This window comes from Aphelocoma coerulescens, chromosome 5, assembly GCF_041296385.1.
Source record: "Aphelocoma coerulescens isolate FSJ_1873_10779 chromosome 5, UR_Acoe_1.0, whole genome shotgun sequence".
Classification (NCBI taxonomy): Eukaryota; Metazoa; Chordata; class Aves; order Passeriformes; family Corvidae; genus Aphelocoma; species Aphelocoma coerulescens.
In genome coordinates this window covers 66740930-66768213 of record NC_091019.1, presented here as the reverse complement: position 1 = coordinate 66768213, position 27284 = coordinate 66740930, and the positions used below count along the sequence as shown (strand labels likewise).

The window sequence follows — 27284 nt, the reverse complement described above, 5'->3', positions numbered from 1 at the left end:
CTCCATGCTGAGGACCACGGATATGGAATATCCTGAGTGGGAACTACAGTGTTCCGCCACCAGGAACTGTGCCAAGGGCACAGAACAAACACTGAGGCAGAAATTCCTGAACGAGTTTCCAAAGAGCTCCTTCCAGAGGTGGATCCTGGGATCATCAGAAGGGATGATCCAGTGTCCATCTCCTCAAATCCCAGTTTCCTGGGGGAAGGGAAGGCAGGAGATGTGAAATCCTCAGGCAGAGTGAGGTACCTGAGTGTCCCATGGTTTAGTGGTGGGTGTTGGTTGGACTGGATCATCCCAGTCTAAATAAATTTATCTTTGAATCTTTCTTTAGTTTGACCCACCAGATGTGACCTGGAGCAGTAATTCCACAGAAAGATTTACCCTGTGGAACACTGGAACAGCTTCCCAGGGAATGGGCACATTCCCAAGGCTGCCAGAGCTCCAGGAGTGCTTGGACACCGCTCCCAGGGATGCCCAGGGTGGGGTTGTTAGGGTGTCTGGGCAGGGCCAGGGGTTGGATTTGTGATCCTTGTGGGTCCTTTCCCACTTCGGATATTCCATAATTCCATGAAAATAGATGAATTAACCACTTCCAGTGAGACAAAGTCCTGCTGGCACAAGGAGAACTTTCCAAAGAATGGGAATATCCTCACATAGCACATCCCCAGTGAAATCCAGGAGTTATCTTCTAAATAAAAGGGTTCCATTAAATATCTTTCCCTGTTCATCACCGCTGGAGGCATCTAGGATAAATATCCCAAAATTCTGAAGAGAACTGGTTTTTATGGCAATTGGTTAAATGCCACCTTCAGTAGGGAAACGCTGCTCAAGTCGTTGGGAACAAAAACTTTCCTCCCACGGGAAAAATAATCCAAGTGGTGGGTGCTGGTTGAACTGGACCATCCTAGAGGTCTTTTCCAACCTCAATTATTCCTGGCACAACCGGAATGCTGCCATGGATGGGGATAATCCCTTCCGGAGGGATTGGCAAGGAAGGAGTGTTTGGATTGTCAGGTTTGCTCGGCTCTCAATTCAGCATCACCAGCTCCAAAAAGCTTCCGAGAGCTCCAAGGAAAGGGAAAGCTCGGATCACGAACTAACAATTAAAGCCTCCCTAATTAGCCTTTGATTGGCTTGATGTTGCACTTGGCCGGAAGCACTGCCAGGGTGATGTAAGACAAAGTAAATAATTAAAGATGAGCTCATTAATTAATGCAATATCCCATGGCAGAAAAATTCCACAGGCCAGAACAACACGGAATTAACATTCCAAACTGTCTTCCCTCACTGGTGGGATCAGAAGTTGGTTGATAAAAGGAATTAAGTCCATGGAATTCCATTAGAGCTTTGTTTAGCCCTACCCAGGGCTGTGATGAATAATGGAAATATTGAATTCTAATATTAAATCTATAGCCCTGCCAAGCCAGCCCCATCCACTGTGGACAGAGATTCCCAGTGGAAATTAAGGAAGGAATCCCACATGGATGTGTATCCAGCCCCGATTAAAGAATTTTATGGATAGGGAACAACATTTTGTCTCTGTTCCTTAAAAATCCCTCTTTGGACACAATTCTGGGGACAAATTCAGCCCAGGGCAACCCCAGCAGAGCAAATTCCAGCTCAAGGGGGTCAAGCTTCCCAAACTTTGAACTGCTGAAGGCTTGTCAGGTAAACTCAGTTCTAGGTAATCCTAATCCTAAACGACTCCCGAGGGGCACAGAGAATCATGGAATTGTTCCAGTTGGAAAAGACCTTTAGGATCATCAAATCTGGCTGTCAAACCACCCCCGCCACATTCACCACCATCCCATGGCCTCAAGGGCCACATCTATGGGTTTTGGACAATTCCAGGGATTGTGACTCCACCACTGCCCTGGGCAGTGTTTCCCAGCCCTTTCCATGAAGAATTTTTCCCTAATATCCAACTTTAATCTTCCCTGGTGCAATTTGAGGCCGTTCCCTTTTGTCCTGTCACTTGTTAATGTTGCATAATAATAATAATAATAATAATAATAATAATAATAATAATAATAATAATAATATTAATAATAGTGTGGAAGAGGGAGTGGAAAGAGGAGGTAGGAGGAGGAGGAGGAGGAGAAGGAGAAGAGGAAGAAGAAACAGAAACAGAAGAAACAAGAAGAAGAAGAAGAAGAAGAAACAGAAGAAGAAACAGAAGAAGAAGAAGAAGAAGAAGAAGAAGAAGAAGAAGAAGAAGAAGAAGAAGAAGAAGAAGAAGAAAGAAGAAGAAACAAATCTCACTTCATCCCTCACCCCTCCTTTGCACACTGGGAAGCTGGAAAACATGGAGATCAATAGACCCTGCCTTGAGGAACCCAAGCCACTGTGAAAAAGCTGTTCCAGAAGTGTCCCCAGCTGGCCAGGCCAGGCCGTGACCCAGGCAGGGCTCAGGTGTGTCCTGGAGGAACCTCTGGGACCTCAGCAGCTGCTCCAGGGAGGGAGAAGCTTTGTCCTGTGCTCATCCCCCTCCTTCTCCAGCATCCAAACCCTCCCTCAGGGAGACTCCTCGGCCTCTCTGCCATTCATGGATCTGTTTTGATTTATTTGCTCCCAGCCCTGGCAGGGTTTTATGAAGCCACTGCCACGTTTTGTTGCTCTCTGGATATGATCTGGCCCTATCAAGCCCTGAATAAAACATCGAGGCGGTGAAGCTGTGAGGAGCATGAACTCAGCTCTGCTTCCCCACCAACACAATTTGCCTTGTCACTTCGTATTTATGTCGAAGAGACTGGCAGGTTACATCTGCCTCACGTTGGCCCAGATGCTATAAATTAACCCCTCTTCCAAGTGTGATTTATTTGGCTTTCATCTCCTCCAATCTGGCTCCAAATATACAGGACAAAAAAAAAGGAGGTTTTGCAGGCTCTGGGGTCAGAATAAATCTTTGGAGCCTTAAATGCTGCACTGAAAAGCTTTCTCTGAGCACACCAATGGTTTTCTGCAGCCCCAGTCCAGCACGTTTCTGTTCTCCTGCATGAAAAACCAGGAATAAACCCAGCTTAAAATGGGTTACAACAACCCATTATTCACCCCGAAACAAAAGCTCCACACAACTGCCACATTCCTGCCTTGGAGTTATTTATTGCACTTTTTTTTCCTGGTCATGTCTAGGAAGTGCCCAATTTCTTCTCTCTATTCACATTCCCGGTGAAATCCAAGCCTCCTTTTTTAACCATTTCATCATTTTTTTCATCATTTTCAGTTCCCCAGGGCTTCGACTCCATCTGTGCTGCTGGGAATCAGGAGCACAGCAGAGCTGCTGCTCTGAGAGCAGTGTCAGAGCATTTATTTGCTAAATAAACTCGGGTTTAACCGTAAAATACTAAGAAAAGTCCAAGTCTTACATACAGCATCCTTAATCCGACATAAATGAACACCATGGGATGAGCCCTAAATGAGCACAGGGAGGGCTGGGAGATGGAAAACATCATAAAATCATTTTAGGACTCATTTTCAGTTTTGTCGTTTGCTCAAACCACTCCCAACTGCCCCAATTGTGGCAAAATAATTGCCTTGGAATAAATTCCCACAGTCTGGGGTCCAAATCCTGATGGATAAACTGAACCAGATTTACCCATTTGAGGCCAAACAGTTTTTCTGCTTTCCTTCAGAGCTGCCTTTGGGACTAAACTCCCAAGATTTGGAGAAGTTGGTGGCTGTGAAAACACCTCCAGCAGGCTCTGAATGGTGTGAGCCAAATGTTGGATCCCATTTGGAAGGAGCAGAACCATCAGGAATTGCAGGATTTGCTGTGTTCCCACCATGTTTGTGCCGTGTGAAATTCCTGCCGAGGGGATGCCATTCCCATAATGGAATGGTTTGGGTTGGAAGGGACGCTAAAGTTCATCATATTCCGGTATTCATCAACCTTCCACTATCCCAGGGTGCTCCAAGCCCCAGTGTCCAACCTGGCCTTGGACACTTCCAGGGATAGATAAGTCCAAGAAAGGAAAAAGTCTCCACATGAAAGCAGACCCACATTTTTTCCTGCTAAACCAAGTTTTACTGAGGAAAAAACCAACTGGGGAGCTGGAAAAAATGGTTTCCTTTTTTTGCAAAAGAGATGCATCTGGAGAGTCTGTCCTGTTATCAGAGCAGGGTCCCTGAGAGGGAATCTGCAGCTCTTCCATGAAATCCTTCCCTCTTCTTCTGGTGACAGAGATGATGATAATAATGCTCATTTTCCTGGGATGTGACAGAATCCTGGGAGCTGCCAGGCTGGCAGCAATCCCAGAAGGAAACCCCTGTGTCCAGGTGATTCTAACTGGAGTCAAACTGGGATAAAGCCCTACCAACAATGGGGCATCTTTCCTTCTATGGAATTCCTCCTTTAAACACCCTGAAATTTCTTCTTGGTTGGTTTCTTTTCCCATCATTCCTTTCCAAGCAGCTTTTGGGGGAATTTTGAGCTGAAACAGGAATTGCTCTGACAGGAATCCCAGACCTTTTTGGCTTGGAAGGGACCTTCAAGATCGTCTCATTCCAACCCCTTCCATAGGCAGGGACACCTCCCAGTATCCCAGGTGGCTTCAAACCCCATATCCAGTGTGGGTTTGGAGACATTTTAGGACTCTTCAGGGAGGCTGAGGCTGCTCTTATTGGCCTCCAAGAGTCCCCACTGAGCCCACTCCCAGCTGGTGCAGAGGAACTGGGAATTCTTCACCCACCACAGCCTGGAAAACCAGAGGGATGTGGAACCTAAAACCTGATGGGATTCCGGGAATCTGAAGACCTCAGCTTGGACACATCTGCTGCAGGCACCGGCTCTCGCAGGATCAGGCAGCAGAGCCTTCCTGATTAGTGTCATTAATTTCCAATAGAGTTAAAATCAAGACTTCCAACCCCCCAGTTTTCCAAGATCCAAGTTTTTCAGCTCCAAGATCCCAAAGATAAAAGCCACACCAAGATTGGCTCCATCCGTGCATTAATTACATCCCACGGGAGGATCCTGGGGGCTCCACAGCCTCCCCCAGCCTGGGATTTTGTGTAAAAGTCCTTTGCTGCTGGAGAAAAGGAACAAATCCCAACATCCCTCTGTTCCCGAGGAGCTGGAAGTTGTCAGAGCCTGTGATGTGCCCACCCTGCTCTCCAAGCTGGAGAGAAGAGGAAATCCAACTTTAGTGACCACTTCAAACAGCGGAATTTTGCTGCCTGGTGAATCCCTCAAATCCACCCTGCCAGGTGCCCATGGAGAAGGAATATTGTCATTTTCCACTGAGAAATCCTGATCTTCCAACCAGCTGAATCTCCTTCTTTTCGCCAACCACAATCCCAACAAGACTGCTCAAGATGATTCAACTTGGACATGATTCAAGATGGATCAACTTCTCCAAATCTCGGGATCTTTTTGGCAACCAAAGGAGGAGTTGAGTTATCCAAGAGGTCCTCCAAGACCCCACTGTCACCGAAACTCAGGAATAAAGGAAACTCTCCAGCACCACCTTTAAGGCATTGGAGAATCTGGAATTACTTTATTCTGGCCAGGATGTGCCATGGAAATCATTCCACCCACATGTCCCAGGATGTGCAGTGGAAATCATTCCAACCACACAATTCTTTACCAAACTTTTCCCGTATTTATACATAAAAACCCCCCAAACCTTCTCATTCCTTGGTCCCAAATGACCCCGTTCTTAGTACTGGATCTCCTCTTGGTTATCGATCCCTTTGATGACAATTTGGTTCCCATTTTTTGCATCTCTTATCCATCTTTTCCCACCACAGCTGCTCCAATCCCTGCCAGGGGCTGACATTTGGTAATGTCCATTTATCTCCTTCTCCTACTCCCAACCCAGACATTTCAAACTCTCAAAGTCTGGGAATCTCCTCTTTGTTGATCGAGGCCCATCAAGCCTCACCCAACCAAACCCAAACGCTCCATGAGCAGAGTTTTGAAGAGAAACTTCAGCTCCTCTTGGAAAGTTGAACAAACTGCCTACAATTCCTTCAAAAAACATTAAAAAAGCCATTGTAAAAAGTTGAATGGTTCCCAAATCCACTCCTCCTACCTGTGACGAGGAAGCTGCAGCGGCCGGCGCCCGCCTCGTTGATGATGTTGCAGTTGTAGATGCCGTAGGAGTCGCGGGAGAGGCTGCTCACGGTGAACTCGGTGGAGTCCTGCAGGTCGAACTGCCCCGTGCGCAGCAGTTTGCTGCCCAGGCGCCACTCGTAGCTCAGCACCCGCGTGGGGTAGGCCCGGAGCACGCGGCAGCTCATGGTGACACCGCGGCCCTGGCCCTGGCGCAGCTCCAGGAATGCTGGCTCCACGGCCGGGGGGTCTGTGGAGACACAGGGAGGGCGGAAGGGGGTTAGAGTGGGGAAACCAGGCCTAGGGGCAAGATTAACAAAGGTCCTTGTTTAGGACCTGGCCTAAAGGCAGGACTAAGCCAGGTTCTTGTTTAGGACCTGTCTTAGACAAGACTAATGCAGGTTGACTAATGCAGGTTCTTGCTAAGGACCTCTCCTAGAGACAAGATTAACCCAGGTTCTTGTTTAGGACCCATCCTAGAGACAGGACGAACCCAGTCTCCTCCTGTTGCAGGAGCTTGAGTGGTTTCTTCTTTGCACATCCTAAACACTAAACATGTTAAACCCAGGTTCTTGTTTAGCACCTGGCTTGGAGACAGGACTAACCCAGGTTCTTGTTTAGGACCTGTCTTAGACAAGACTAATGCAGGTTGACTAATGCAGGTTCTTCTTTAGAACCTCTCCTAGAGACAAGGTTAACCCAGGTTCTTGTTTAGGACCCATCCTAGAGACAGGACTAACCCAGGTTCTTGTTTAGGACCAGTCCTAGGAATCAAGACTAACCCAGGTTCTTGTTTAGGACCAGTCCTAGGAATCAAGACTAACCCAGGTTCTTGTTTAGGACCTGTCCTAGAGACAGGACTAACCTAGGTTCTTGTTGAGGGATCCTCTGGATCAACACTGAATAAAACCAATACAAGCCTTGCTTTAACTCAGACAGGGCTTGGAGCAACCTGGTCTAGTGGAAGGAGTCCCAGCCCATGGCAGGGGTGGAATGAGATGGTCTGGAAGGTCTCTTCCATCCCAAACCAGCCTGGAATTCTGGGACTTGGTTTGGATAAAGTGCACAAGGCACCAACACTGCAGGCACAGAGCTGAGCTGGTGACTCTGTGCTCAGTGGGGACCTCTCTTGTGGGAGAGAGGCTGCCAGAGCTCCAGGAGCACTTGGACACCGCTCCAGGCATGCACGGGGTGGGATTGTTGGGCTGGATGATCCTCGTGGGATCCTTCCAACTCGGGATATCCCATGATTCCATGAACGCCCTATCCCAGCAGCGGCTGTCAGGCTTCACCACAAATCCTCATCTCTGGATCTTTGTTCTCCATTCCGGTGGTGGTTTTGCTGTCCCAGTAAGCCCAGAATGAACCAGTTCCCCCCAGCCAGAGCAGCCTGTTCTGCCTTAACTCTGATGAAACCGGTTTTAAATAATTCAGATGCGCAGTTTCAAATTCCTTTTGATTCCAGCAAAACACCAAATAAATAAAATATAACCAAGGCCCGGCATGTGCACAGATCCCACTTCCTGCTGCCATTTGCCTTTGGAAAACTTCATCACTGCTGGAAAATAAGGATAACCTGGCCAGAGCTCTTGTCAGCACAGCTCCCTAGAGCCAGGAACACGCATGGGAAATGTGTTCCCAACGGGATGCAAACCAGGGAATGCCAGGGCACTCTGGCTCTCTAAAGAACTCAGCTCAGTTTTTAACCCCTGAGAGGGAAGAATTCCTGAGATCCTCCCATTCCAGGCTGGCACAGGGAAGTTTTGTGTCCTCGTCAAGAGCTGTTTTACATGAAACATTAAAATATGGAAACCCTGAAGAGAAGGATCTTCAGAGAGTCCACTCCAGCTCCTTTCAATTTTTTTCCTTTCCCTTTCCCTTCCTTTTCCTTTTCCTTTTCCTTTTCCTTTTCCTTTTCCTTTTCCTTTTCCTTTTCCTTTTCCTTTTCCTTTTCCTTTTCCTTTTCCCTCTCCCTTTCCAAAAGGAGTTCTCCTTTTCCACTCTCCAAGAACATTTTATCCTCAGGTTCTCCACTGGTTGCTGTCTCCTTCCCAGCTATCAACAACCTCCAGACTCCTGATATTTCATTCCCTTTCTCATGGAAGTTGTGACCAGACCATGGACAATTTTTCTATTATTTTCTCCCCTTGCTCATAAATCCTTGGAATGTTTGAACACCCAAAACTCATCTCTGGCTTGGAATAATATTCCCTCCTTTGTTTTCCTTGCTGCTTCCATTTAATGCTCCAAATCCAGGGAACGATTTCACCTCCCTGTGGCAGCTCTGTTTGACGACTTGAACGGAAATTTGTATTCAGGCCCTTCTCTCTTCTCGCCTTGCTTTATTTACTCACAAGCTACTTCAGCCTCATAAATAGCTTTTAAATGCAACTTTCCCCTGCCTTTAAGGTCAAAAGAGTCTTTAAACCCCACAATTCCCATCTATCCAGGGGCTGATGATCCCCAGTGACAGGAGGAGAAAATTAACTCGGGCTGCTCATTCCCGAATCCCACTTTTGCAGGTAATAACTTTAATGGCAAAGGGAAGGGCTGATAAAAGCCCCAACCGGAGTTAAGAGCTCGTTTTTCTGTCGGGTTTTTTGTTGTTTTTATAGGATTGTGACTTCCCAGATGCTCGGAAGAAAAACTGGAGTTGTTTGTGACTTCTCTGCGTTGAACTCATTTGCATCAGCTCTTCCCCAAGGCTTTGGCAATTTGATTTAATTTACTTTTTCCCTCCTCTTTCCTTTCATAATTCCACTATTAGTTTTGGAAAAATATCCAGCAAATCTGCCAAGGGAGCACGGTTCATTCTCTTCCACAATTATCTTTGGGAAACAAACGGGGCTGGAGTTAAAACAGGCTCCCTATTAATGTTTAATGAAGTTTTTTAGCCTAAGTACATTCATGTTTTAAGGATTAGAAAATGGAAAAAAGGAAAGTTCTGGAGCTATCCGAAGAAATGACAACAAGATGCTGGTTTGCTTTGAGCCCGACAGCTGCTCCTCGTGGTGAGGATCAAATCCAGGTTTTTATTGTGGGATTTGTCATGGAGAAAATTCCCGGAATTTATTTCCACCATGTGGTCCCGAGCAGAGACTTCACCTGCTGGTTTGGCCTCTCCAATTTGCATTTGAAGATGAGCAAATAATGAGTTTCTCTCTCCCAGCACCGGGACTGATAAATAAATAATCATAAAAAATAATCATCATGGCTCTGCTGGGTTTCCATTGGGTTTGTGGCCACTGCTGGATTCGCACCACAGGGATGTTATCCCATATAAACCCAGGATGGAGAAGGAATAACCTTTCATTGGTCCTGGGGTAGGATTGGCACCCCAGAAAACCGGAGGAGGAAATGATAAATCAGGTTGGATGACAGAATTTATCAAGGTATTTTTGGATCTTCACCACTTTGGAATCTTGGAATTATTAAGCTGGAAAATACCTGGAAAAAACTCCAAGATCATCAACTTGACCGAGTCCCCCCATGCCCAAGAAACCTTATCCAAAGTGTCATTTTTCCTCCTTTTTTCAACATTTCCAGGGATGGAGACTCCACTGCTTCCCTGGACATCCTATTCCAATGTTTAACCACTCTTCCAGTGAAGAAACTCTTCCCAAAATTCCCACCTTGACCACCCCTGGAGCAACTCGAGGCCGTTTCCCCTTGTCCAGCCTCTGGATTGGGTCTGGATGGGGATGGGGCTGCACCGTTGCCCTGGGGATGATCCAGGATATCTCAGGCCAGGTGGGAAGTGGGAATCTCCCCTTCCCAGATGTGGAATGGTGCTAAACCACCACCTGTTTAAGATGCCACCAAATCCAGGATGATTTTAGCCAGAGCCGTTTCCAAGATGGGATGGAGACATCGCATAAATGATTTTATTCCCTCAGGGATGTGCAGTGCAAAGGCAGAGCCATTCCAGCTTCCAAATCATCCCAGCTTCTTCCCTTTCCTTGTATTTTTTGAAGTCATTGAGGGCGTGTTTTCCTGTGAGAAAAAGTTCCTTCCTAGGATTTGTCTCCTGCCTGAGGAGGAGACTCCAATGAAGATTTGGACCAGACAATTAATTTTGGGGTTTTTTTATTCTCTGTCTCCACCTTTGCCTCTGATCCATCATTCCCAGGCTCAGGAAAACTGGGTGGAATTTCTCCTACTTCCAGCCCTGCGTCTCCCAAGAAACATCTGGAAACGTTTTATAGATTATAAAGCAGGTCTTTTATAGGACGTGGTTGGAAGTGGGGGTTGTGTGCTTTATAACAAAAATCCCAATGATTTATTAATATATTTAATATTTCTGTAGGAATAGACCAGAATTGGATGTAGAGGAAGGACCTGGAGCTGCTGGAGTGAGCCCAGAGGCACCAGGATGATCCAAGGGATGGAGCAGCTCTGCTGGGAGGAAAGGCTGGGAGAGCTGGGAATGTTCAGCCTGGAGAGGAGACCAGGAGTGACCTCATTGAGGCTTCCAGGACCTGAAGGAGCCACAAGAAAGGTGGAGAAAGATCTGGGACAAGGGCTGGAGGGACAGGACACAGGGAATGGCTTCCCACTGGAATCTCTGCTGGATTCTTCCCATTGGATTTCTGGTGGATTCTCTCCTGGGAAAAGTCAAGTGTTTTCTGTCTCAAATCCGGGATAAAAGGGGCAGGATTCACAAAGTTCCAATTTGCTTCCAGTGCCTAAAGGGGCTCCAGGAGAGCTGGAGAGGGACTGGGGACAAGGCATGGAGGGATAGGAGCCAGGGAATGGCTTCCCAGTGCCAGAGGGCAGGGCTGGATGGGAGATTGGGAATTGGGAATTGCTGGCTGGGAGGGTGGGCAGGGGCTGGGCTGGAATTGCCAGAGCAGCTGGGGCTGCCCCTGGATCCCTGGCAGTGTCCAAGGCCAGGCTGGACATTGGGGCTGGGAGCAGCCTGGGACAGTGGGAGGTGTCCCTGCCATGGCAGGGGTGGGATGGGATGATCCCTAAAGTCCCTTCCAACACAAACCATTCCATGATTCCATGAAAGAGCCAGAGATTACTGAAGGGAAGGGACCCAGGGAAGATGTTCGCAGCAGTTTTAAGGCAAATATTGGGAATTTTTCCTTTGGACAACTTATGGCCATTTTTTATTCTGAAGGGAAAATCGGAACCAGAATCCGCTGGAGAAGCAGCAGTGGGAATTCAGCCTCCAGCAGATCCTGGGATGCTGGATCCTGCTGGGGAATGATGGCTCAGTTCAGCTGCACTGCAGGGCTCATTGTGATGCTGGCAAAGCCTTTCCCAATTCCCACCCCTCCGCAGTCATTATTCCCGTGGCTCTCCAGCCTCCAGCTGTTCCTTCCGGGCACCTCCAGCTATGCTGGGGATTGTTTCCATATGGAATTCAAAACTCAAATGAAATGGAACTTTGAAGCTCTCCAGGTCCTGACTTTCAACGCAGTAGAAAACAAAACAAATTCAAAATAAACGAAAAAATACCAATCAGCTCCCTGGCTACTCTGGGAAAGCACCCAGGGAAGGGCTGGAGATCATTCCCTGCTCCAACAGGGCTCCCTTCCAAGGGATTTATGTAAATACCCAACATGGAAGTGCTCTAAAACCAGCCCTGCTGGAACCCAACTGCCCAATCAGCCCCCCTGGAAAAATTTGGGAGCAGCTAGCACCTCCACAGGCAGCATCCCCCTGCCAGCCCTGCTCCATGGGGATTCTCCCAGGATGAATCCATCAAAACCCCAGGACCCTTAGGAGAACGCCTCTGGCCACTCCAGGGACAATAGGAGTCATTCCTCTCTCAGTATCCTACGAAACCACTCTCCAACACGGGAATGTGGGAGCACATCCCAAATCCAGACAGGTGAATTATTCAGTATTTACAACTCCTGAGTCACTTCCAGCTGTTATCCCTTTCTATGCCATGATCTCCATGGAAATGCCTCCCAACAACTTCCAGAAGCAGATGGATATGGAAACATGGCAATCCCAGACCACCTGGATCTTTTTAATGGTTTAAATCTGTAATTTTTCCAGAGAAATAAAAATGAAATATGCACATATTTAAGAAAAATCATAATAAACCCCATAAAGGATAAACAGAATTACAGATTAAAGTGGGGTTTGGTGGATTATGGGACAAAATATTCCTTGATTCCCACAGAAGCCTGTGGAAAGAAAAAGCAAAATTACTTAAAGAAATGGGAAAAAAAAACCAAAAACACTGATTTGGAAAGAAAAGGAGAGATCCTGAAAATGGCAAAGAGGCAGGCAAAAACGAATCCTGAAAATATCATTTTGAAACAATGGGAATCTTCCAACCGTGTTGGACTTACGCTCAGTCATTTAATGAAAATTCCGAGGAATGCCCCATCCCTACGGCTGCCCCTGGATCCCTGGAAGTGCCCAAGGCCAGGTTGGACATTGAGGCTGGGAGCAGCCTGGGATAAGGGAAGGTGTCCCTGCCATGGTGGGGTGGAATGGGATGATCCTTATGGTCCCATCCAACCCAAATATTTCTGGAATTCTGTGATTCCACAAATTTGACCAGATTGTAAAAGCACACTTCCAAATCCATCTATTCCTGGATTCCTACACCCACTGTAGCCACATTTCCAGGTTTTTTAGCTCCTGGGGTGGATGTGGAGGTACCTGAATGGAACCTGGAGCCCAGGACATGGAGAAGACCAAACAAGATGGGATTTAGGAGCTTTGGGAAGCTCCAGCACACAGGGACTGTGATCCCTGTGAAATGACAACAGCAATTTTCCAGGCAAAGCTTGGAATACGGATATTCCACCGTGGATAATGGATTTATTTCAGTGCAATGAAACCACAATGACCAGAAATGGAAAAAAGCCATTTGCACATCTGGGAGTAAATTAAAATAGATGTGCAAATCTGTCCCGGAACTGTGCATTCCAAACTATGCCCTGCATGGATATCTCCATGGTACAAGGAGGAAAACCCCTGTTTCATGGAATCCTGGAATGTTTTGGGATGGAAGGGACCTCAAAACCCATCCCATCCCACCCCTGCCATGGCAGGGACACCTCCCACTGTCCCAGGCTGCTCCCAGCCCCAATGTCCAGCCTGGCCTTGGGCACTGCCAGGGATCCAGGGGCAGCCCCAGCTGCTCTGGCAATTCCAGCCCAGCCCCTGCCCACCCTCCCAGCCAGCAATTCCCAATTCCCAATCTCCCATCCAGCCCTGCCCTCTGGCACTGGGAAGCCATTCCCTGGCTCCTGTCCCTCCATGCCTTGTCCCCAGTCCCTCTCCAGCTCTCCTGGAGCCCCTTTAGGCCCTGGAAGCAAATTGGAACTTTGTGAATCCTGTCCCTTTTATCCCTGATTTGAGACAGAAAACACTTGACTTTTCCCAGGAGAGAATCCACCAGAAATCCAATGGGAAGAATCCAGCAGAGATTCCAGTGGGAAGCCATTCCCTGTGTCCTGTCCCTCCAGCCCTTGTCAGAACTCTAAAGATTCTCATAACAGACTCCTAATATTTTCATCTCATCCCTAGCAAGGTCCAAATTTTAAGTTAGAGGCATTCTGATGATAAATTTCATTGTAAAATGATAATTAATTTAATTTTCTTTTGCATTCCGTGGCAGGGCCTGCTTTGCAGAGGGATTTACAATGGAAAATCCCAGTCCCCGCTCTCAGGAGTTTTCTAACTTCGATTTTGAGCTTCAAGTCGCCTCTGCTGTCTGCAGAATTTGCTGCGATTTTCCAGGCTGGTGCCTCTGTCCTGGTTTGGCTCCTTGGCTGGGCATTAAATTCCCTGGAAATCCTGAACCAGCCTCGCCCAGCGACTCCCAGTTCCCTGAGCTTCAATATTTGTGCTCGAGCACGTGCGACGTTTGCAAGTGAAAAATATTCAAATGAGTAAACAAACAGATAAAAAAATAACTTTGGGGCAAAGCTGCACCATGAATTTCCCTCCATATCTACAAATCATGATTTGCTTTATTTGTCGAGCCGGGGCCAGAACGGGATGGGTGAATAATGAGGAGCTTCCTTAAAGCGCCGTGAAATGGGCATAATCCGTGGGTTTTCAAAGGTGTCTGCTCTGCTGAGCGTCTTTTATGGGCCCTGCTGCTGCTGTTCCTTGGATTTTATGGAATTAAAGTTGTCCTGGCTGGAATATAAATCAATGAACAGCAGGGAACAATGCTTTGATCCTACAAAGCTCATGAGGGGAGCCGTGGCTGAGCCCTGGGTTGTTCCTCCTGCTCCATGGGCAGGTACCGGCTCCCAAATTTGTCTCTTCCATCCCCAGGATTGAGGAATGGCCCTGGAGGAGCAGGGATGCACTGGTGAGCTGGGAAGAAGCCCCTCTGCACTCATTTTAAAACATTTCTCAGATAAAAAATATGGAGCCAGGTTGGGAAAGCTGGGAATGTTCACCTGGAAAGAAAAAGATCCAGGGAGAGCTCCGAGCCCCTTGCAGGGCCTAAAGGGGCTCCAGGAGAGCTGGAGAGGGACTGGGGACAAGGCATGGAGGGACAGGAGCCAGGGAATGGCTTCCCAGTGCCAGAGGGCAGGGCTGGATGGGAGATTGGGAATTGGGAATTGCTGGCTGGGAGGGTGGGCAGGGGCTGGGCTGGAATTGCCAGAGCAGCTGTGGCTGCCCCTGGATCCCTGGCAGTGCCCAAGGCCAGGCTGGACATTGGGGCTGGAGCAGCCTGGGACAGTGGGAGGTGTCCCCGCCCATGGGGTGGCACTGGATGATCCTTAAATCCCCTGCAATCCAACCCATTCTGGAATTCCATGATCCTCAGCCAACCCCGTGGCCAGGTTGGAGATGGATTTACTTTCCCCAGCTCCGAGTGTTTTATGGACCCATAAAAGACCCTGCAGTCCCACAACAGCTCTGGGATCCAACCCAAACCCTCTGTATCCTTGTTTTCCACAGCCACTGGAGCTGCCTCTCCTGGGAGCTGCTCCCCAGCTGCCCCTGCTGGTCATAAATCAGGGATTTCCTTTGGAAGTGGCTGCAGAAATTGGGAAGGGAATTGCTCTGGAGAGCTGGCACAGGCCGGGAAGCTCCTTTGGAATTCAGATGTGGAGGAAAGATTTCCATATCTGTGTCTTTTTCTCCCTGGGACAGACTTCCCGCACATTCCAAAGGGTTGTCCAACATCCGGGATGAGTCCTGCCAGGACTTTTTCATCTCAGGGTGGTTTTGTCTCGTCCCATTCCTCTAGAGCAGCTCAATCCAAACCCTGCTGATCCAATCATCCCTTCCCTGCTTATTCCCAGTCCTTTCCTGGCTAAATCAGGGAATCCAAGCTCCTCCCATGGGGGAAACTCAATATTCCATGGGGCCTGATTCGCCATGGAATCGGTTGTTGTTATTTCACTACCAGACTCGCTGCCTCACTCCATTAACTTTATTATCCAATTATTTTTCCCTGCTTTCCAAGAGGTGCCCTTCCAGTTATTCACAGGAAGTTTCCCCTCAGACCTCAAAAACCTCCAAACTCGAACAAAAAAGGTCTTTCCTTCTCATGCTAATTCCTCATGATATTTCAGGAATGTTTTCCAAAAACCTTGGAGGGAAAAATCCTGTCACGTGTTGCAAAATTGTGACCTCTTAAAAATCTCTTTTTTAACATCATTTAACATCTCTCTTCTGCATTTTTTTAAGGTAGGTTAAGCCAAAAACTGGAAAAAAAACAAGCCAAATTCATCTAGAATTAAAAGAAATAATGGGAATAGCAGGAAATGTTCATTTAAACATATTTGCTTCATTCTAATTAATTTCTATATTCTAATCGAAGAGATAAGCAAACAAAAATTCAGGGATTCTGGGTAAAAATGAGGATTTTAGAACAAAAAGCCCCCTAATTCACAGATATTTTTTTATCTCCTTCAAAATAATCTGAAAAATAAATAAAATATTTAAATCTTTTGATTTAAATGTAATAAATAATATTTCAATATTTCACTGTCAGTATTAAACTGCTCCAATGCAGAAGCCAAAATAATGTATTACAAGGAAAAATTTTCAGTTTTAGTGATAAAAGATTATCCCTAAAAGGTTAAAGAAACCTTTAACCCACTGGAGCACTCCCAGATTCCAAGAGCATCCAATATTCCCTTAGGATTTGCTTCCTGCTGTATCCAGGAACCTTCTTAAAGCTTAATTGGAATTATGGACCAAGAGCATCCCCTACGTGGGAATTCTTCCTTCAGCCTCACTTCTCTGAGGGCACAGAACTCCCAGAGCAGCTGGGGCTGCCCCTGGATCCCTGGCAGTGCCCAAGGCCAGGCTGGACATTGGGGCTGGGAGCAGCCTGGGACAGTGGGAGGTGTCCCTGCCATGGCAGGGGTGGGTTGGGATGAGATTTAAGGTCCCTTCCATCCCAACCCACTCTGGGATTCCATTTGGGATTTGAACCAACTCTCCTCCTGCAGGGATCCAGCCAGGGGTGCAACATCCTGGCTTATTCCTGGAGCGACTCACACCAATTCCTTCAGAATATTTAGCAGGAAAATCATGTTTTTACTCACTCCTACAACAAACATTCCATCATTTGTGGGGCTGAACTTTACTGGACAGGAACAGGGCAGGGAAGAGGATGGAGACTGGTTTGGGTTGGAAGGGACTTTAGGGATCATCCCATCCCACCCCTGCCATGGCAGGGACACCTCCCACTGTCCCAGGCTGCTCCCAGCCCCAATGTCCAGCCTGGCCTTGGGCACTGCCAGGGATCCAGGGGCAGCCACAGCTGCTCTGGCAATTCCAGCCCAGCCCCTCCCCACCCTCCCAGGTTCCTACAAGGACACTGAGGAAGGGAGGACAAAACAGGAAAGAAAGGTGGGAAATGCACAAGGGAAATTGGAGATAAGGCTTTTATCAGCCCAAGGGAAGTGCTGGATTCTGTTCCTGGCTCCCTTGGGCTGCGTTATTGACAGGGGCCATTGATACCGTCGGTGACACCGGGTCAGCTCTGCACACAACCCCATTAATGATTTAATGGGGCATTTTAAACACTCTGCCCACTCCTGAAACCTCTCCCAGAACTCCCTGCTCTGAGTTTTTTACTTTTCCAGAGGAGAACAAGGGAGCTGCAGCCCTTGGAGCAGCCTCGTGATTCCACAGAGAATCCCAGAATGGTTTAGGCCGGAAAAACCCTCAAAGGTCATCGAGTCCAACCTTTCCCAGCACTGCCAAGGCCACCACTGCCCCACGTGCCCCAAGTGCCACATCCACAGGGATCTAAATCCCTCCAGGAATGGGAACTCCACCCCTGCCCTAGACTGTACAACCCTTTCCATGGGGAAATTCTCCCTGATATCCAACCTGAATTTCTCCTGGTGCAACTTGAGGTCGTTCCCTCTTATCCTGCCCCTGGTTTCCTGGGATTAGAGCCTGATCCCACCTGGCTGCCCCCTCCTGTAGATGCCACCAGTGCCACCCACCTCCAGCACAGCTCAGCCAGCCCAGATGATCTTCACTCCCAGAGTTGGGATCACCTCCTTGGGTCACCACATCCCAACCGTGGCCACGCTCCCAAAAACCGATGGAAAAGGACGTTACAGCCAAAGTGCCAAATAAACCAGGGATAAACATGGAAAAACTGGGCAGGGAAGAGGAGCAGAATCCATCTGAAACGTCTGGGGAGATCTCAGCACAATGGCTTGAAATAAAAAGCGTGTTTTGCTTGGACAGGGGAGGCAAAGAGATGTGAGGAGAGCAGAAAACACAGAAATGTGCACATTAAAGAAATGTATGAACTTAAAAAAGCACTAAAACCCCGTTTTTACTGCTCTTCTGGACAGTGTTTGCAACAGATTTTATTTGCCTTGAAATAGAGATCAGTTCTCACCTCTGTGTTTTATTTGTCCGCTGGACGGGGTTGGCTTTTGTTGATCAGAGCAGAGAATTACCAATAAACCCCCCAGATTTCTTTCCTTCTCTGTCCTTGGGAGATTTGGGGCCTGTTTTATGTGCAGAAATCGTGGCTTTAAGTTAAATTATGCATTTACCTTTGGGCCAGGTGAGGCTTTCATCTCCTTTAGTGCTTGGGACTCAGAACAAACCTCAGAGTCTGAAATTCATTGAACCACCCCTATTTTTAAGCAGCCGAGGTCAGGGCTTGAAAATTTGGGGTCAGGGATTGAAACCCTGGAGATGGCTCAGCCTGGGATCCATGGAAAATGAGAGGGAATCAGCTCAGAGCAAATTGTCCTCAGGTTACCAAAAAAAAACCAACTTTGGGCAGGTTTAAAGACAATAGAAAAAAAAATAGGGCCAGAAAAGGTCAGAGCAGCAGGAGAGGGGCAGAATGGGAATTTATTGGCACAAATGCTCAGCCCAGACAGACATTTCTCCCCTGGACAATTCCCAGCGTCTCCTAAGAAGGAAAAGCAGGACAAGGTGTCCTCAGCCGAGGCAGAATGACCAGTTTGGGGTATATTGACCCTGTTTTAGTTGTCCTGTATTTATCAAACCCTGAATGGTGGAAGATAAATGGGAAGAGGTGGAGAAAGGAGGGGTTTGGTCCCCACAGCTCATGGGAGAGAGGGTGGAATCTGCTCCCATTCCAGAGCTGAGCACTGGAGAATTGCAGCAGCACAGCTTGGAACAAGGGGAATGAACAACATTCCTGAGTGGGAACAAAATCCTGGAGAACTGGCCATGGGACACCCTGGACACTGTCAGCGAAGCGTTTCAGAAGAAGAACCAGGGCTGGACAAACCTTTCCATGAAGGAATTTTCCCAGTATCTACCCTGAGCCTCCCCTGGCCCAGCCTGAGGCTGTTCCCTCTCCTCCTGTCCCTGTTCCCTGGGAGCAGAGCCCGACCCCCCCGGCTGCCCCCTCCTGTCAGGGACTTGTGCAGAGCCACAAGGTCCCCCCTGAGCCTCCTTTGCTCCAGCCTGAGCCCCTTTCCAGCTCCCTCAGCTGCTCCTGGGGCTCCAGCCCCTTCCCTGGACACGCTCCAGCCCCTCAATGTCCTTCTTGTCATGAGGAACCCACAACTGACCCCCCAGGATTTGAGGTGTGACCTCACCAGCGCCCAGCACAGGGGACAATCCCTGCCCTGTCCTTCTGCCACCTATTCCTGATCCAATCCAGGTGCCACTGGACTTTTTGGACACTTGAGCACCTCTGGCTCCAACAACAGCTCCAGGAGAGGCTGCACTCAAGGACTGCAAACAGACAAAGGTGACCCAGAGAGGGACTGAGAGTGACAAGGCCAAAGCCCAAAGCTTCATTCACCAGCCAGCACCAAGCCAGCCGGGCACAAAGGAAGCTGCCTCAAAAATAGGAAGTTCATTTACTTTAATGAAATAAAAGGTTGCTGGAGAAGGAATCCCAACCCTCTTAACATCCTCAGTGAGGGGAACACTGAAAAGTGAGCTCGGCTTTATCATCCATGGGAGGAGCAGGTGGCAGAGCAGGGCTCACACCATTTCCTAGGAGCAGATGAAGCTGGAAAACACCTTTATTCCATAAAATATGAGCTGGAGAGGAAGCAGAAGGATGCTGTGCTGCTGGTTGCCCTCCTCAGGAACCATCCTGTGCTTCATGCTGGACTTTTCACCCCTCACAGCCAGATTTTACTGCTCTACTCTGAGCCTCTCTCAGCTCCATGCAAGGGGTGATGGCTTCAGACTAAAAAAGGGTTTATTTCGGTGGGAAATGGGGAACGAATTCCTGGCTGGGAGGGTGGGGAGGCCGTGGAACAGGGAATTTGTGGTTGCTCCACAAGTTGGACACTGGGGCTTGGAGCAGCCTGGGACAGCCGATGGTGTCCCTGCCATGGCAGGGGTGGGAATAGGATGGGATTTAGGGTCCCTCCAACAACCCCAGTGAGCCCTGAAGCTCAGCCCTGTTTGTGGCCACGGGGAAAGAAGGAACCACAGCTCCTAAAATAAAACCATCCCGTGATATTCCACATTTCAGACGTGCTGCACTTTAAAGTCCAGCATTAAAGCAGAGCCTTGCTCTGAAATGAAGCTGCCCTGAGTAGATGTGACATAAAAGACCTCAGAGAAACGGGGTTTTGAGTTCATTCGGATTTTCCTGGTGCTGAATGCTGGGAATAATTTAATCCCATTTGGAAGATTCCAAGGAATCAGGCCCTGCTTATCATCTCTGAGCCTGGATTTGCATTTAGGCTCGATTTCAACTAAAATAAACTCCCAACTAAATAAAGAAATGCATAAATAAGGGCTATCGCCTTTGGTTTTGGGGCTGCTTTTAGGGCAGATGGATTTGTCTTCTGTGTCCAGCAATTTCATGCAGAAGGGAATAAACTCCAACATTTCCTTGTTTTCCTCCTCCCACAGGAGTCTGTAAAATTTTATAGTATTGCCTCTAAGTCTGGTTTTTCCGCCCAATGTTTTACACAGAATTGCCTTTTTGTTTCCAGTAAATCCATTTATTGCCGCTCTCCTTCTTCCAGCTGTTTCCTCTCCTGTTGGAGTTCATCTTCCCGCTCCACCAATTTTATCAAGCCCTGTTTTATCTCCAAAATTGAATTTTCAAGGTTACTGAAGGGAATATCCTTTCATTTCCTCCCCAAGCTCCATCAGGGCTCACGTTGGATATATTTGGGAGCCGTGCATAGTCAGTGGGATTGCTGGGTTTATTTGACTTCATCGTCATGAAAATTATCCTGGAATACCCTGAATTCCATGTTTTCCTTGCTTTCCCACCATTCTTAATCCTCTTGGAGAAACCTGGGAGAGTGGAAGGTGTCCCTGCCCTGACAGGGCTGGAACTGGATGGGTTTAAGGTCCCTTCCAGCCAAACCATTTCAGGATTCTGAGATTCTTTTCCAAAGCCCAAATCCAAGACACAGAAACCAACTATGATCCATGATTTATACCTGGAGCAGGGACGCCTTATGCCATCCCAGGTTGCTCCAAGACTCATCCAACCTGGGCTTGAAGTGGATCCAAGGAGTTTGGAGAATCCTGAAGGTTGGCAACAACCGTGCTCATGGCAGGGATGGAACTGGAGGAGTTTTGAGGTCCCTTCCAACCCAACCAATCCCAGGATTTTATAATTTTCCAATTCCAACAGAGATGTGGAGGCCTTGGCAGTGTTGGATATCCTGCTGGACTCCATGATTTTTCCAACCTCAGCCATTCCATGGGTTTATGTTTGGTCTTCCAGGTTCAGAGCCACAGATTTGAGCTTGCAAAGGATAACGAAACCCAAAAGGAACAGGATCCTCAGGGAATGGGCACATTCCCAAAGCTGCCAGAGCTCCAGGAGTGTTTGGACACTGCTCCCAGGGATGCACTGGGTGGGATTGTTGGGGTGTCTGGGCACAGCCAGGGGTTGCACTGGATGATCCTTGGGATCCCTTCCCACTCAGGATATTCCATGATTCCAAGATTATTCCAATGCAGGGGATGTAGAGATGGCGCTGTTTCGCCTCCGTAGCTCCCGAAGTGTTGAGGGTACCAAACCCAACATCCAACGGATCATTCCAGAAATGACCAGGCTCCATGAAACTTCTTGGAATGATTTTACATTGCCCAGACACATCAGAACTATCCTGATAAAACAAATTACAGAAGAATGGGAATCCGTGGCCTCTCCACTGCAAGCCAGGACCCTCCTAAAAGGAAAAATCACCATCCTTTGGTGGAAAAATCAGTCCCAGTTCCTGTCATCCTAAGCAGGAATGGGAATTCTTCGTGTCCCTGTCCCTTTCTGCAAGGCAGCCCTGCCACGGACAGGAAAATGAGGATAGGATCAGTCTGTTCCTTCACCGAGAACAAAATGTGCCAATAATCCATCGGAATGATCAAATAAATCCGAATAAACTGCCCCATCCGGAGGGAAACAGTCAATTAGAGCAGGGAGGAAAGTGGCTTTATGATAAAAAATATCTCTTAATGGGCACTGGAATGGCAGTGGAGCCTGGAAAAGTGAGGGATTTGTATCAATTGGGAGGAATAGGAATCAATTGTGAGGAGTAGGAATCAATTGTGAGGAATATGCATCAATTTGAATGGTTTGAGTTTATTTTCAAAGGTCTGAACTCCCTGGAAATAACAATTCCTCTAAAAAAAATTAAAATATCCCTGCTTTTTGTTTATCAAACCAATAATAAATGGAAGGTTCCCCTTTTATTTATTTATTTATTTATTAAAAAATGGAAATTTCCCTCTATTCTGTGGAGAGCTTCTGAATATGAGGAGACCGTGAAAATTCCTGCTACAAGTAATTTTCTGTCAGGAATTCCCATCAGCGAAGCTGCTCATGGAGCCACCAGGCCATGGAGATCATCCCCAGGATATGAGTGTGGGCTCCACACTGAGGAGTTGTGGCCACACCAGCAGTGCCATGGATGATGGATAATGACTGAAGTGATTCCCAAGGAAATGATGGTCCATGGAAGCTCTGCCAGGCAGGTGGAGGAGCTGGACAGCATCCAGGATAAGATCCATGTCCTACCAAGGCAAGGGCACAGATGCAGAACCCTTCAGCAGCTTCATTCCCCCTGTGCTGGGCACATCCAGTCCTGGGGGAAATTTTGGGAAGAAAGACTTGGATGGGCTGGAGCAGGGAAGGGAACAGAGCTGGGGAGGGGCTGGAGAATTCCTGAGGGAGCTGGGAAAGGGGCTCAGGCTGGAGCAAAGGAGGCTCAGGGGGGACCTTGTGGCTCTGCACAAGTCCCTGACAGGAGGGGGCAGCCGGGGGGGTCGGGCTCTGCTGGCAGGGAACAGGGACAGGAGGAGAGGGAACGGCCTCAGGCTGGGCCAGGGCAGGCTCAGGGTGGACAGCAGCAGGAATTTCCCCATGGAAAGGGTGCTCAGGCCTTGGCAGGGGCTGCCCAGGGAGCTTTGGAGTGCCCATCCCTGGAGGTGTCCAAGGAATTCCTGGAGGTGGCACTCAGAGCTCTGGGCTGGGGACAAGGTGGGCATCGGGCACAGCTGGGACTCCATGGGCTGGGAGGGCTTTTCCAACCTCAGGGATTCTGTGAGGTTTAGATTGGATAGTTGGGAAAACTTTTACCATAAATAGGTTGTCCAGCCCTGGCACAGGTACAGGGTGGAGTCCCCATTCCTGAAGGGATTTAAATCCATGTGGATGTGGCACTTGGGGCCGTGGGGCAGTGGTGGCCTTGGCAGTGCCATGTTGCACTTCATGATCTTGGAGGGCTTTTCCAACCTTCATGATGCTGTGAATTTATGAGGGACAGGAATCTCCTCATGGAAATGGAGGTCAGGCCTTGGAAGGGGCTGCCCAGGGAGGTTTGGAGTCCCCATCCCTGGAGGGATTTCAAAGCCCTGTGGATGTGACCACATGGGGCAGTGGTGGCCTCAGAAGGGCTGGGAACAGTTGGATTTGATGATACTTGTGGGCTTTTCCAACCTCAATGATTCCGCTCAAGACTCCTCTTGCCTTCAGTGATTTCACTCCTGATGTGGTTCCTCAAAACCTGGTGGAACCCAAGGAAAATCTCTCCAAAAAATCATCATTCCCACAGACCCTCCCAGGTTTCCCAGCATCCAGCAACTCCAATACTGAATCCAGCATCCCCTGGCCTGGCTCCACTGCAAAACCTGATTATGTGGGACACAAAGAGCTCTAATTTCATTCCTGCTGGAAGGAATCTTCCTGCTGACGCCGTTGCCAGCTCCACAGGCGAAATGATTTGTAAACCTCCCTCTTAACAGCAGTGGACAACAGGCCTGAATAATAATGCTGGCATTGGGAATAAGATCCAAAGGGTTTGGGAGGGAGCACAGGCAAAGCAGCAGCTTGTCTTTAAATCTGTGGATTGCCTTCAAAACTCTGCTTTGTGAGGCAATTACAGGCACAAAGTCAAACATTGGGAAGTGAGGCAGGAGGAGAGGGATTTCTGGAGCTAAAAAATCAGCTGGGACAAATTCCAGCAGCGTCCATGGACAGAATTATTTGTGTCCTGTGTCAATCCAAATAATCTTAATTTTTAATGCTGCACTTTGCAGCCAGAGCTCTGTTGAAATCCATATTTCATGTAATTATGGGAATTAATCTCCAAGTATTACAGGAAAACAAAGGCAATGTATTTACTCAGCATCTTCCACTGTTAATATGGAAATGGCAAAAAAAATCAGCTGAAAGGACAATTAATTATTCCAATTTACCTTTCCCTGATTGGTGTTGACTTGTCCTTGGTTTTTGTGACTCCTTTATATTCCAACTACATCATTCCCTCTCATCCTGTTGTTCACCTTCTTCCCATGATAACTGGGGGGGTGGATATCCCTGAATTCCACAAGGTCTAGAGAAGAATTTCTTGGATTTTCCTCAACTCTTTTGGGCTGGAATTCTCTTTTTCCCTTCAAATCCAACCTCTTGTTATTAGTTGGGAATAGAAGAAGCTGTGGCTGCTCCATCCCTGGAAGTGTTCAAGGTTGGGTGGGGTTTGGAGCAACCAAAGCTCTGATCCTTCCTATTTTAAATATGGATATGGAATATTTACATCTATTCCCACTCACGCTTTCTTCTTCCAAATCCAAACCCATTTTTGTCTGGAAAATGCTTTGGAACTGCTCTGTGGGGCGGGATTATCCTCTCCCAGACCAATTCCCAAAAAACCCCAATATGAATAATTCCATTCCCCCCCCCCCCCCCCCCCCCCCCCCCATAACATCTCTATTTATTCAGCTTTTGGAATGCTCTGTTCCTTTGGAATTTCTGACAGGAAGGTCTCTCCGTGATATTAATTTTAATATTAAATAAGAAAATATTCAAATACTCTGGTCCTCATTTAAATTTTCCACGGCGCCAGGCTTTGCATATTCATCACCTCCTTGGGTCAGCAACTCAACGTTGTCCTTGACCTTGCTGAATGTCAGAAAGCTCCCGGGATTTCACTTTCCCAATCCAGCCATCCATGACTTCCATAATTTTTTCCCTGCCTTGCTCCATGTGGATAAATTACACCCAGGCCGTGACTGCCTTTGGGTTATTCTGAAATCAGCCTCGATCAAATGAGGATCTTGGAGAGGAATTTTGTTGTTTCACAGTTTCCTGGGAAGTTTCTGGACTGGGAATTAAGGAGCTGGGAATGATCCATAGGTGAAACACCAGGACAGTGGGAATGATCCATCCAGAGTGCCCAAATCTTTCTATATTTATATATAAAACTAAATATATCAATAAATATCCCCATAGGAAAGTTGAAGATTTAAGCTCAGCTTAGCAGCATCAACTTGTGCTGTATCCTGGGAAAATCCTTTGGGCAGGAGCATGGAATTCTTTGGATACAACCACCAGGGTGGAGAAAACCATTTTGGAAAGCAAATCAAGATTATGGAAGCAGTGGGAGCACCATTATTCTGATATTTTCAAGTTGTTAAGGTAATTTCTTCATTGGGAGAGAAGGGAAAAAACGACCCAGAATTAAAAAAATTAGACCCAGTTCTAAACTTTTTTTTTTAGGCTGCCCTTTCTCCCACCACAAAGAGCCCAAATTAAACCCGACTTTTATCTCTGGAGAAAGAATTTGTTCAGAAAGTGATAAATGCAACAGCCTGGGAATGGATTGGGTTATGTAATATTTGTCCTGAATATTAATCAGCTTTCCCCACTCAAATCTTCAATCAGGAGGGGAAAAAAGGATGTAAATAATATTAATATTAAATGCAAATTCCAATTTCCTTTATCATTCCAGCCTGCTTAAACACAGATTTAGAACAGATTTATTTAAAAATCAAGATATTTTCCCCATTTGATTTCTTCAGCTCCTTGGTTATCCCTTTTTAATGAGCTTTCATAATTAAAATTTTATAATCTGGCAGATTTCACTCTTTGGGAGTCTTCCCGCACTCCTGATCCCCATTCACAAGACAATTCCATGAAGGTGGCAAATTCCCACAGGGATTGGCCACCCTACCTGTTCAAAGAGATTCTCCTCGTTACTTTCCTAAAATTCCAAGAGTTTTTAGTTCATTAATCCCAGTCCAATTTCGGATGGGGAACGCTTCCTTCTCTCACAACAACTCTGATCTCGTTATTAATACAATATTTGCATATAAATATTTCATCAGGCAGATATTTCGAGAGTAGACCCAGCACATTCCTGAGCTGCCAGATTGCCTTTCCAAGGCAGAAAAATTCCTTTTCCCATTCCCAGCTGCAAAGAAATCTAAAATCAAGGAAAGCGGACTCAGGGCTGGATTCTCCAGCCGATGGAAAATGGGAATAACTCATTTACACTGCTCCACTCCGCACCTGAGATCATCACTCAGCCTCATCTTTCTCCTTAATTAGCTCTGTTCCATTCCCAATGTATTTCCTGCAGGATGAGCTCCTTTTCCAGAGTTATTTGGAATTTATTACCGAGGAAGAACAACACAAATAAAGCTGAGCTCCGACAGAACAGGAAATCCTGAGTATCCCGAGGTGGCCAACAAAGCTCTGCCAGCCAGGTTTCCATGAAATATCTTGGATGTTTTAAGAGGTTTTCCGAGGGTTTGGAGATGGATGAGTTTGGGAAGGCGTTTGTGCTGTAAACAGGATTTTATGGGGAGCAGAAGGAAAAGGGAGACAGGGAAAATGCAATGACAAACGATCCCATCCTCGCTGTCCAATCGCTTCCTAAGGGACACGATGGAAACAGCGCATGAGGCACCTGGTGGCACCTGGTGGCACTTTTCTGTCTCCAGCCCTCTCCTGCAGCTGGAAAAGTGGAACTGGTAAATCGTCCCTGGATTTGCCCTGTCTGCCACCAGCAGAGTTTGATTTATTCCTTAAAAGTTGATTTATCCACAATTCAGCAGGAAAATCATAAAATAAGAATCACCGAGGATTTCGGGTGGGAAGTGACCTTAAATCCCAACCAGTGCCAGCACTGCCATGGCAGGGACACCTCCCACTGTCCCAGGCTGCTCCCAGCCCCAATGTCCAGCCTGGCCTTGGGCACTGCCAGGGATCCAGGGGCAGCCACAGCTGCTCTGGCAATTCCATTCCAGCCCCTCCCCATCCTCCCAGCCAGCAATTCCCAATTCCCAATCTCCCATCTAAGCCATGATGGGAAACCAAACACAGGGGAAGACTCATCTTGGAGCAACCTGGGACAGTGGGAGGTGTCCCTGCCCATGGTGGGGGTTGGAATGGGATGGTTTAGGAATTCCCTTCCAATCCAAACCATTCGGTGATTCCAGGACTTTCATTTCTCTAGAGAAGTTTTAGGATTTAATGTAAACATGAAAAAGCAAAAATCTTAAATCACAGCTCGAGGCCAAACTGTGACCAAGCCCAAAAATCTGCAATTTTCCTGGA

General features: G+C 47.5%; 1 protein-coding gene across 1 annotated transcript in view; it reads right to left on the bottom strand.

Annotated features, from left to right (window-relative positions):
- The window catches only part of MDGA2 (MAM domain containing glycosylphosphatidylinositol anchor 2), a 222159-nt gene that overhangs the window by 47137 nt on the left and 147738 nt on the right, over nt 1-27284 (bottom strand). The window contains exon 9 of the mRNA XM_069016095.1: nt 6033-6302. Coding sequence (XP_068872196.1) covers nt 6033-6302 — 270 coding nt within the window. The remainder of the gene's footprint in view (nt 1-6032; nt 6303-27284) is intronic.